Genomic DNA, 12,812 nt, shown 5'->3' on the forward strand with positions numbered 1-12,812 from the left:
CCCGCCTCTCCTCCCGCCGGGGAAGACGAGGCTGTTCCCCCCTCTTTCCTGTCCTCCCTCCGGGGGGGAGGCTATTCCCCCCTCCTTCCTGTCCTCCCGCCGGGAGGGCGGGGCTGTTCCCCCCTCCTTCCTGTTCTCCCTCCGGGGAGGTCGGGGCTGTTCCCCCCACTTTCCTGTCCTCCCTCCGGAGAGGGCGGGGCTGTTCCCCCGTCCTTCCTCTCCTCCCGCCGAGGGGCGGGGCTATTTCATCCCCACCTCCTCTCCAGGGGGGCTGGGCTGTTCCCCCCTCCTGCCTCTCCTCCCGCCGGGGGGCGGGGCTATTTCCCCCCTCACCTCCTCTCCGGGGGGGGCGGGGCTCTTCCCCTCTCTTTCTTGTCCTCCCTGGGGGAGGGGGCGGGGCTGTTCCACCCTCCTTCCTGTTCTCCCTCCGGGGAGGGCGGGGCTGTTCCCCCCTCTTTCCTGTCCTCCCGCCGGGGGGGGGGGCGGAGCTGTCATCATCATCAATCGTATTTATTGAGCGCTTACTATGTGCAGAGCACTGTACTAAGCGCTTGGGAAGTCCAAGTTGGCAACATCTAGAGACAGTCCCCACCCAACAGTGGGCTCACAGTCTAAAAGGGGGAGACAGAGAACAAAACCAAACATACTAACAAAATAAAATAAATAGGATAGATATGTACAAGTAAAATAAATAGAGTAATAAATGTCGATGAGGATGGCATTTATTAAGCGCTTACTATGTGCCAAGCACTGTTCTAAACGCTGGGGAGGTTACAAGGAGATCAGGCTGTCCCATGGGGGGCTCACAGTTGTCATCCCCATTTGACAGAAGAGGGAACTGAGGCCCAGAGAAGTGAAGCGACTTGCCCAAGGTCACCCAGCAGACAAGTGGTGGAGCTGGGATTCGAACCCACGACCTCTGACTCCCAAGCCCGGGCCCCGGGTGGGGTCGTTCCCCCCTTTTCCTCCCCCCGAGGGCGGGTTGGGAAGAGAGTGAGGCATAATAATAATAATGGTAGTTATCAAGTGCTTACTATGTGCAAAGCACTGTTCTAAGCGCTGGGGAGTTACAAGGTGATCAGGTTGTCCCATGTGGGGCTCACAGTCTTCATCCCCATTTTACAGATGAGGGAACTGAGGCCCAGAGAATCAATCAATCAATCATATTTATTGAGCACTTACTGTGTGCAGAGCACTGTATTAAGCACTTGGGAAGTACAATTTGGCAACATATAGAGACAGTCCCTACCCAACAAAACCATACTAACAAAATAAAATAGAATAGATATGTACAAGTAAAATAAATAAATAAGTAAATAGAGTAATAAATATGTACAAATGTATATACAGGTGCTGTGGGGAAGGGAAGGAGGTAAGATGCGGGGGATGGAGAGGAGAAGTGAAGTGATTTGCCCAAAGTCACCCAGCTGACAAGTGGCGGAGCTGGGATTTGAACCCACGACCTCTGGCTCCAAAGCCCGGGCTCTTTTCCACTGAGAGCCATGCTGCATTCATTCATTCACTCACTCATTCATTCACTCATTCATTCACTCATTCACTCACTCACTCACTCACTCATTCATAGGGAAGCAGCGTGGCTTAGCAGGAAGACCCCGGGCTCGGGAGTCAGAGGTCGTGGGTTCTAATTCATTCCATCGTATTTATTGAGCGCTTACTGTGTGCAGAGCACTGGATTCATTCATTCAATCGTATTTATTGAGCGCTTACTGTGTGCAGAGCACTGTACTAAGCGCTTGGGAAGTCCAAGTTGGCAACATATAGAGACGGTCCCTACCCAACAGCGGGCTCACAGTCTAGAAGGGGGAAACAGACAACAAAACATATTAACAAAATAAAGTAAATAGAATAGATATGTACAAGTAAAATAGAGTAATAAATACGTACAAACATATATACAAATATACAGGTGCTGTGGGGAGGGGAAGGAGGTATACACATATACAGGCACATCTACTAAAGCGCTTAGTACAGTGCTCTGCACATAGTAAGCGCTCAATAAATACGATTGATGATCTACTTGTTTATAACCTGATCACCTTGTAACCTCCCCAGTGCTTAGCTCAGTGCTTTGCACATAGCAAGTGCTTAATAAACGCTATCATCATCACTATTATTCCAGCGCTTAGAAGAGTGCTTGGCACATAGTAAGCGCTTTATAAATGCCATCATTATTATTATATGCACACATATATGCACGTATAATAATGATGATGATGGTATTTGTTAAGTGCTTACTATGTGCCAAGCACTGTTCTAAGCACTGGGATACGGTAATCAGGTTGTCCCACGTGGGGCTCACAGTCTTAATCCCCATTTTACAGATTAGGTACCTAAGGCCCCGAGAACTGAAGTGGCTTGCCCAAGGTCACACAGCAGAAAAGTGGCAGAGCTGGGATTAGAACCCACGACCTCAGACTCCCAAGCCCAGGGTTTTTCATTCATTGCTTAATTCATTCAATCGTATTTGTTGAGCGTTTACTGTGTGCAGAGCACTGGACTAAGCGCTTGGGAAGTCCAAGTTGGCAACATCTAGAGACGGTCATCATCATCCTCAATCGTATTTATTGAGCGCTTACTGTGTGCAGAGCACTGTACTAAGCGCTTGGGAAGTACAAATTGGCAACATATAGAGACCGTCCCTACCCAACAGTGGGCTCACAGTCTAAAAGGGGGAGACAGAGAACAAGACCAAACACACTAACAAAATAAAATTAATAGGATAGATATGTACAAGTAAAATAAATAAATAGAGTAATAAATATGTACAAACATACCCAACAGTGGGCTCACAATCTAGAAGCTAGGCTAGGCTTTTTCCACTAAGCCAGGCTGCTTCTCTGAATATATATGTATATGTAGTCATTCATTCATTTGCCAGAGGTCGTGGGTTCTAATTCATTCAGTCGTGTTTATTGAGCGCTCAGCGTGTGCAGAGCACTGGACTAAGCGCTTGGGAAGGACAAGTTGGCAACATAGAGAGATGTGGGCTCACAGTCTAGAAGGGGGAGACAGACAACCAAACATATAAGCCCACTGTTGGGTACGGACCGTCTCTATATGTTGCCAATTTGGACTTCCCAAGCGCTTAGTACGGTGCTCTGCACACCGTAAGCGCTCAATAAATATGAATGAATGAATGAATAATCTCCCCCATCCCCCCCACCTTACCTCCTTCCCCTCCCCACAGCACCTGTATATATGTATATATGTTTGTACATATTTATTACTCTATTGATTTATTTTATTTGTACATATTTATTCTATTTATTTTATTTTGTTATGTTTTGTTTTGTTGTGTGTCTCCCCCTCCTAGACAGTAAGCCTGCTGTTGGGCAGGGACTGTCTCTATATGTTGCCAACTTGTACTTCTCAAGCGCTTAGTACAGTGCTCTGCACACAGTAAGTGCTCAATGAATGAATGAATGAATGAATGAATGAATGAATGGAGACGGTCCCTACCCAGCAGCGGGCTCACAGACTCTGCCACTCCTCAGCTGTGTGACCTTGGGCAAGTCACTTCTCTGGGCCTCAGTGACCTCATCTGTCAAATGGGGATGAAGACTGGGAGCCCCCCGTGGCACATCCCCCCCCCCCCCCACTTCGAACGGTGCTGGGCACATAGTAACCGCTTATCAGTGCCATTATCATTGTTAAATTCATAGTCAACCCTATTTATTGAGTGCTTACGGTGCGCAGAGCACGGCACTAAGCGAATGGGAGAGGACACTACCCCAATCTAAGAAACGCATTCTTGCTCCCCCCCTTCCTGGGGGGGGGCGGCTGTTCCCCCCTCCTTCCCTCCCCCTTTCCTGGGGGCGGGGCTGTTCCCGCCTCCTTCCCTCCCCCCTTCCTGGGGGGCGCGGCTGTTCCCCCCTCCTTCCCTCCCCCTTCCTGGGGGGCGGGGCTATTCCCCCCTCCTTCCCGGGGGCGGGGCTGCTCCCCCCTCTTCTTTCCTGGGGCGGGCTGTTCCCCCCTTCTTCCCTCCCCCCTTCCTGGGGGGCGCGGCTGTTCCCCCTCCTTTCCTCCCCCCTTCCTGGGGGCGGGGCTGTTCCCCCCTCTTTCCCTCCCCCCCTTCCTGGGGGGCGGGGCTGTTCCCCCCTCCCCCCTTCCTGGAGCGGGGCTGTTCCCCCCTCTTTCCCTCCCTGGGCGGCGGGGCTGTTCCCCCCTCCTTCCCTCCCCCCTTCCTGGGGGGCGGGGCTGTTCCCCCTTCTTCCCCCCCCTTCCTGGGGGGGCGCGGCTGTTCCCCCCTCTTTCCCTCCCCCCTTCCTGGGGGCGGGGCTGTTCCCCCCTCCTTCCCTCTCCCCTTCCTGGGGGGCGCGGCTGTTCCCCCCTCCTTCTCTCTCCCCTTGCTGGGGGAGAGGCTGTTCCTCTCTCTTCCCTCCCCCCTTCCTGGGGCAGACCGTTCCCCCCTCTCCCCCTTCCTGGGGGCGAGGCTGTTCCCCCCTCTTCCCTTCCCCCCCCTGCCTGGGGCGGGGCTGTTCCCCCCTCTTCCCTTCCCCCCCGCCTGGGGCGGGGCTGTTCCCCCCTCCTTCCCTCCCCCCTTCCTGGGGGGCGGGCTGTTCCCCCCTCCTACCCTCCCCCCTTCCTGGGGGGCGCGACTGTTCCCCCTTCCTGGGGGGCGCGGCTGTTCCCCCCTCCTTCGCTCCCCCCTTCCTGGGGGGCGCGGCTGTTCCCCCCTCCTTCCCTCCCCCCCTTCTGGGGCGCGCGGCTGTTCCCCCTTCCTTCCTGCCCCCCCTTCCTGCGGGCGCGGCTGTTCCCCTCTCCCTCCCTCCCCCCCTTCCCCCTCGCCCCCCATCCCCCCGTCTTACCTCCTTCCCTTCCCCACAGCACCTGTATAGATGTATATATGTTTATACATATTTATTACTCTATTTATTTATTCATTTTACTCGTACATATCTATTCTATTTATTTTATTAATATGTTTGGTTTTGTTCTCTGTCGCCCCCTTCTAGAATGTGAGCCCACTGTTAGGTAGGGACCGTCTCTATACGTTCCCAACTTGTACTTCCCAAGCGCTTAGTCCAGCGCTCTGCACCCAGTAAGCGCTCAATGAATACGATTGATTGATGGGAGGGCGCGGCTGTTCCGCGTGGGCACCGCCTCCCCCCGCCCCCTGTGGGTGACGTCAGGCGTCGGTGACGTCACGGGGCGGTGCCGTGCGGCCTAGCGAACATCCGGGTCCCGGCGCGCGGCGTCCAGGTTGGGCCACTATGGTCATGGCGGAGGGCACGGCCGTGCTCAGGAGGAACAGGCCCGGCACCAAGGCCCAGGTCAGACCCACCCCTACCCCTAAACACACACACACACACCACACACATAACACACACACCACACACATCACACCCGGTACACCGCACACCGGGGGGGGGGCGTCCTGACCGTTGTCCAGACCCAAGCAGGGGTCGGGGGAACATGGCGATGGGGGCAGGAGGGTCCCCCCTTCCAGCCTGTGAGCCCGTTGTTGGGTAGGGACCCTCTCTACATGTTGCCAACTCGGGCTTCCCAAGCGCTTAGTCCAGTGCTCAGCACACAGTAAGCGCTCAATCAATACACACACACACACACACACACATATATATACACACATACACACATATATATGTATGTGTATGTGTGGGTATTTATTGAGAGCTCACTGTGTGCAGAGCACTGGACTAAGCGCTTGGGAAGTCCAAGTTGGCAACATATAGAGACAGTCCCTACCCAACAGTGGGCTCACAGTCTAAAAATAATGTCAATAAGTCATCATCAATCGTATTCATTGAGCGCTTACTATGTGCAGAGCACTGTACTGAGCGCTTGGGAAGTACAAATTGGCAACGTATAGAGACGGTCCCTACCCAACAGTGGGCTCACAGTCAATAAATGTCATTGAATGAATGAATGAATGTGGGGGAGGACCGGTGGGTTGGGGGGGATGCACCCCGGAGAGGGGGAGCCCACTGTTGGGTAGGGACCGTCTCTATATGTTGCCACCTTGGACTTCCCAAGCGCTTAGTACAGTGCCCTGCACACAGTAAGCGCTCAATAAATGCGATTGATTGGTTGAGGGGGCGCAGTGCGGTGGGATTGACACCTGTCTATTTGTTGTGTTGTCAGGCTCCCCATTTCTAGCCTGTGAGCCCGTCGTTGGGTAGGGAGTGTCTCCATCTGGTGCCGACTTGGACGTCCCAAGCGCTTAGTACAGTGCCCTGCACCCAGGAAGCGCTCAATGAAGACGGTGGAATGGATGAATGAGGAGGGGGCCCATGGGGAGACGGGGGGAGAGGTGGAATGGGGTTCATTCAATCGTATTTATTGAGCACTTACTGAGTACAGAGCACTGGACTAAGCGCCTGATGGCAGGAGGGGGCCATACGGGGAAGGGGTGCTGGAGGGAGGGGGAGATGAGGGGAGGGGGCACAGTGGGGTGGGATGAGATGAGGGGGGTGCAGTGGGGGTGGGATGGGAAAAGGGGATACAGAGGGGGAGATGGGGATGGGGTCCATGGCAGGAGCCAGAGCCGTGCAGTGGGATGAGAGGCAGGGGCGTCCTGGAAGAAGGGGAGGGGGCGTCCTGGGAGCAAGAGAACAATGTGGTTGGTTAGGAACCGTCTCTATATCATCAATCGTATTTATTGAGCGCTTACTGTGTGCAGAGCACTGTACTAAGCGCTTGTCTCTATATAAGTCTCTATATGTTGCCAATTTGTACTTCCCAAGCGCTTAGTACAGTGCTCTGCACACAGTAAGCGCTCAATAAATACGATTGAATGAATGAATGAGTGGTGGGATGAGAGGAGGGGGTGGCCGGTTTGGGGTGATGTCAGCCCGGCCTGTTTGTCATCCCCCCCTCGCTCCGGTCTCCATCCTTGTCCCGTCATCATCCCGCCCCACCCGTCATCCCACTCCTTATCATCTCACTCATTATCTCACCCGTCATCCCACCCGTCGTATCCTGTCGTATTCTTCTAGACTGCGAGCCCACTGTTGGGTAGGGACTGTCTCTATATCATCATCATCATCGATCGTATTTATTGAGCGCTTACTATGTGCAGAGCACTGTACTAAGCACTTGGGAAGTACGTTGCCAACTAGTACTTCCCAAACGCTTAGTACAGTGCTCTGCACACAGTAAGCGCTCAATAAATAACGATTGATTGATTGATTCTGTCATCCCGTATCCCCCATCCCATCGCTCCCGTCTCCCCCGCTCCGCCATCCCCACCCCCACCAGATCTCCGGCCCGGTCCGGCCCAGCAGCTGACGAGGCGGGTTGTCCGGTTCCGGGCGGTCCGGTCCGGTCCGGCAGGTTCCTTCATCGGGCGCGAGCTCATCCCGGGCGGGAGACGTCACCGTCGATGGTTCTAGCGTCCACTCCCAAGCGCTTAGTCCAGCGCCCCGCGCACAGTGACGCTCAATAAAGCGGACGGAACGAGGGAATGACCCTGTGACGCGGGTGGGCACCGGGAAGCCGGTTGGTCCCATTTCGGTCAGCCCGTTGTTGGGTAGGGACAGCCTATTTGTACTTCCCAAGCGCTTAGTACAGTGCTCTGCGCACAGGAAGCACTCAATAAATACCACTGAATGAATGAGTGGTTTTCCGGGCCCGGGGGCGGCCGGAGATTGAGACCGGGCGGTCTGTCTTTTGGAGAGGGTCCTGTTGTCGGGGCAGGAAGGATGTCACCAAATAAAATAAAACAAAATAAAGGGATGGGAGAGGGATCCCGTGTCAGAAAGCACATTTTCCTCGCCTTCTCTTGCGTCGAAAGCGGACTCCTGCAGCGTTTGAGATTTTTCACAGCCACTAAAGAAAGGAACTCGCGTACGTATCCGGTCTATTTCGTGTGGCGGTCTTGTCAGCTAAAAATACTGGGAAATTCAGGATGTCGAAGGGAGATATTTTTATTCTCTCCTTTTGTTCCTTTAATGTTATTCCTTCCTCCCCAATCCTCCCTACCTTTTTCACATCCCCTCCAGGACTTTGAGCTCATAGCGTCCCAAACTGAACTCCTCATCTCCCCTCCCAAGACCTGTCTTCCAGATAATATTGAGAGTCATAATGATCATCATCATCATCATCAGTCGTATTTATTGAGCGCTTACTATGTGCAGAGCACTGTACTAAGCGCTTGGGAAGTACAAATTGGCAACATATGGAGACAGTCCATACCCAACAGTGGGCTCACTGTCTAAACGGGGGAGAATGATGGTATTGATGGTATTTGTTGAGCGCTGACTCTGTGCCGAGCACTGTTCTGAGCGCTGGAAACTTTCCCATCCCCATCAGAGAAGCAGCGTGGCTCAGCGGGAAGAGCCCGGGCTTTGGAGTCGGAGGTCATGGGTTCAGATCCTGGCTCCGCCGATTGTCAGCTGTGGGACTTTGGGGAAGTCACTTAGCTTCCCTGGGCCTCAGTTCCCTCATCTGTCGAATGGGGATGAAGACTTTGAGCCCCCCGTGGGGCAACTCATCACCTTGTAACCTCCTCAGTGCTTAGAACAGTGCTTTGCAATCAATCAATCAATCAATCGTATTTATTGAGCGCCCGCTATGTGCAGAGCACTGTACTAAGCGCTTGGGAAGTACAAATTGGCAACACATAGAGACAGTCCCTACCCAACAGTGGGCTCACAGTCTAAAAGGGGGAGACAGAGAACAGAACCAAACATACCAACAAAATAAAATAAATAGGATAGAAATGTACAAGCGAAATAAATAAATAAATAAATAAATGGAGATATTTTGCACATAGTAAGCGCTTAATAAATATTATTATTATTATTATTATTATTATTATTATCCATGGCGCTCTCATCCTTACCGGGAGCCTCCCTCCAGAGGGCCCTTGTTCTTTCCTCTCCGTCAAGCTCCATATTTTCGGTCGGTCACCACACCGCGTCGGTTCTTTTCTCCACAGTGTTTTCAGAATTTGCCCCTTTCTTTTCCATCCAAGTGGCCGTCGTTATCCCTATCCCGACGCGCGACTCCCGCATCCTCCTCCTCGCCGACCTCCCTGCTTCCAGCCTCTTCCCCCTCCGGTCCGTAATTCGCTCTGCTGCCTCGGTTTCCTAAAGCCCGTTTCCGGGAATGACCGTGCCATCCGTTGAGTGTCCAAGCAGTCGGTGAGTGGTACTTATTGAGCGCTGACGGAGTACAAAGCCCTGGACACAGTTCCTGCCCCTCACGGGACATACAGTCTAAGTGGGAGGGAGAAAAGGGTATCGAACCTCCATTTTACAGGTGCGGCGTGATGTGAAGTGACTTACCCAAGGTCACACAGCCGGCAGCGAAAGGATTGGAATCCAGGACCCTTGACTCCCAACCTGGGCTCTTTCTACGAGGCCTCGCTCCTTCTACGCATCTCCCCACTCCTCAGAAACCTCTTAATCGTCACCCATTCCCCTTTGCCTTTGAAGGCAGTCTATCAAGTAACAATAATAATAATAAAGATGATGATAATAATAATAATAATAATGGCATTTATTAAGCGCTTACTATGTGCAGAGCACTATTCTAAGCGCTGGGGAGGTTACACGGTGATCAGGTTGTCCCACGAGGAACTCAGTCTTAATCCCCATTTTACAGATGAGGTAACTGAGGCACAGAGAAGTTAAGTGACTTGCCCAGAGTCACACAGCTGGGATTTGAACCCATGACCCCTGACTCCAAAGCTCGTGCTCTTTCCACTGACTTCTCTACAAATGATGGTATTTGTTAAGCGCTTACTATGTGCCAGGCACTGCACTAAGCGCTGGGGGAGATCCAAGCCAATCGAGTTCTAGACCGTGAGCCCGTTGTTGGGTAGGGACCGTCTCTATCTGTTGCTGATTTGTCTTTCCCAAGCGCTTAGTCCAGTGCTGTGCACACAGTAGGTGCTCAATAAATACGACTGAATGAATGAATGAGTTCCTGTCCCACGTGGGGCTCACAGTTTCAATCCCCATTTGACAGATGAGGGAACTGAGGTGCGGTGAAGTGATTCGTCCAGGGTCACCCAGCAGATTTGTGGCAGAGGCAGCATTAGAACCCAAGACCTCGTGGTTCCCAGGCCCGAGCTCTAGCTACAACGGCCTGGCCTCATTATCTGCTCTCTCAATCAATCAATCAATCAATCAATCAATCAATTCCTCCCCTCATTCTACTCCAGTTGGCATCTGTTGTTTCCCTCCAGATAATCAACACTTCTCTGGCTTGTTCTCCCGTCTCCCATCACCGATCTAATAATCGGTGCCCGTATAATAATAATATTATTATTATTAGTATAATTAATTGCCCGTAATAATAATTGCCTGTATCTAATAATAATAACAATAATAATAATAGTAATAATAATAATGATGGCATTTATTAAGCGCTTCCTATGTGCAAAGCACTGTTCTAAGCGCTGGGGAGGTTACAAGGTGATCAGGTTGTCCCACAAAGGGCTCACAGTTTTCATCCCCATTTGACAGATGAGGTCACTGAGGCCCAGAGAAGGGAAGTGACTTGCCCAAAGTCACCCAGTTGACAAGTGGCGGAGCCGGGATTTGAACCCACGACCTCTGACTCCCAAGTCCGGGCTCTTTCCACTGAGTCACGCTTTACTAGGTGCGCAAAGCACTGTTCTAAGCACTGGGGAGGTTACAAGGTGATCAGGTTGTCCCACGGGGGGTGCTCACAGTCTTCACCCCCATTTTACAGATGAGGGAACCGAGGCCCAGAGAAGGGAAGTGACTTGCCCAGAGTCACACAGCTGATAATTGGCAGAGCTGGGATTTGAACCCATGACCTCTGACTCCAAAGCCCGGATTCTTTTCCATAGAGCCACGGTGCTTCTCTATCTGACTTAGACCGGGAACCCCATGTGGGACCGGATTATCCCATCATCATCATCATCAATCGTATTTATTGAGCGCTTACTATGTGCAGAGCACTGTACTAAGCGCTTGGGAAGTACAAATTGGCAACATCTAGAGACAGTCCCTACCCAGCAGTGGGCTCACAGTCTAAAAGGGGGAGAACAAAACCAAACATACTAACAAAATAAAATAAATAGAATAGATATGTACAAATAAAATAAATAGAGTAATAAATATGTACAAACATATATACAGCCACCGCTCAGCACAGTGCTTGGCACTTCATTCATTAATCCAGTCATTTATTGAGCGCTTACCGGGTGCAGAGCACTGTACTAAGCGCCTGGGAGAGGGTAGTACACAATAAACAGACACATTCCCTGCCCACAACGAACTGACCGCATACAGTCTTACACTTTATGGAGCACTTATCATCATCATCCTCAATCGTATTTATTGAGCGCTTACTATGTGCAGAGCACTGTACTAAGCGCTTAATAGGAGCACAATTATTGCTCCTACTATTATCCTCCTTTCTCCTGGAAACACCCTCGTCCTTAACGTCCGGAAAACCCCCGCCTCTCCTCGGCTTCAAACCTTGCAGAAATCCCACCTCTTCCCCGAGGCCTTCCGTGATTGATCTTTTTTAGACTGTGAGCCCACTGTTGGGTAGGGACTGTCTCTATATGTTGCCAACTTGTTCTTCCCAAGTGCTTAGTACAGTGCTCTGCACACAGTAAGCGCTCAATAAATACGATTGATGGATTGATTGATTTCTTCTCTGAGAAGCAGCGTGGCTTAGTGGAAAGAACCCGAGCTTGGGAGTCAGAGGACGTGGGTTCTAATCCCGGCTCCGCAACCCGTCCGCTGTGTGTGACCTTGGGCAAGCCACTTCACTTCTGTGGGCCTCAGTCACCTCATCTGTAAATAATAATAATAATAATTCTCCCCCTTTTAGACTGTGAGCCCACTGTTGGGTAGGGACTGTCTCTATATGTTGCCAATTTGTACTTCCCAAGCGCTTGGTACAGTGCTCTGCACATAGTAAGCGCTCAATAAATACGATTGATGATGATGATGATGAATAATGGTATTCGTTAAGCCCTTACTATGTGCCAAGCATTCATTCATTCATTCAATCATATTTATTGAGCGCTTACTGGGTGCAGAGCACTGGACTAAGCGCTTGGGAAGTCCAAGTTGGCAACATATAGAGACGGTCCCTGCCCAACAGCGGGCTCACAGTCTAGAAGGGGGAGACAGAGAACAAAACAAAACGTATTAACAAAATAAAATAAATAGAATAAATATGTACAAATAAAATAAATAAATAGAGTAAGAACTACGTACAAACATATATACATATATACAGGTGCTGTGGGGAGGCGGAGGAGGGGACCAGATATTGTGTTTACCAACTCTGTTGGATTGTACTCTCCCAAGCACTTAGTACAGTGTTCTGCACACAGTAAGCAGTCTTAAATTATTATGGTATTTGCTAAGTGCTTACTATGTGACAAGCACTGTTCTAAGCGCTTAGAACAGTGCTTGGCACATAGCGCTTAACAAATACCATCATTATTATACAAGGTCATTGGGTTGTCGCACAGTCTTCATCCCCATTTTCCAGATGAGGTCACTGAGGCACAGAGAGGTTAAGTGACTTGCCCAAAGTCACACAGCCAACAAGTGGCGGAGCCGGAATTAGAACCCATGACCTCTGACTCCCAAGCCCGGGCTCTTTCCGCCGAGCCACGCCGCTTCTCTGTAAAATGGGGATGAAGACTGTGAGCCCCACGTGGGACAACCTGATGACCTTGTAGATGAGAAGCAGCGCGGCTCAGCGGAAAGAGCCCGGGCTTTGGAGTCCGAGGTGGTGGGTTCAAATCCCGGCCCCGCCACTTGTCGGCTGGGTGACTTTGGGCAAGCCACTCCACTTCTCTGAGACTTCTCACTTCTCTTTTAGACTGT

The 12,812-nt window shown here is 51.4% G+C and overlaps 1 protein-coding gene across 1 annotated transcript in view; it reads left to right on the forward strand.

Annotated features, from left to right (window-relative positions):
- The first annotated feature begins 5,198 nt into the window (after positions 1-5,198).
- Positions 5,199-12,812, forward strand: part of MOB4 (MOB family member 4, phocein) — a 42,363-nt gene continuing 34,749 nt past the window's right edge. The window contains exon 1 of the mRNA XM_038749614.1: positions 5,199-5,294. Coding sequence (XP_038605542.1) covers positions 5,235-5,294 — 60 coding nt within the window. The 5' untranslated portion in view covers positions 5,199-5,234. The remainder of the gene's footprint in view (positions 5,295-12,812) is intronic.

Source organism: Tachyglossus aculeatus, chromosome 7 (assembly GCF_015852505.1).
Source record: "Tachyglossus aculeatus isolate mTacAcu1 chromosome 7, mTacAcu1.pri, whole genome shotgun sequence".
NCBI classification, from domain to species: domain Eukaryota; kingdom Metazoa; phylum Chordata; class Mammalia; order Monotremata; family Tachyglossidae; genus Tachyglossus; species Tachyglossus aculeatus.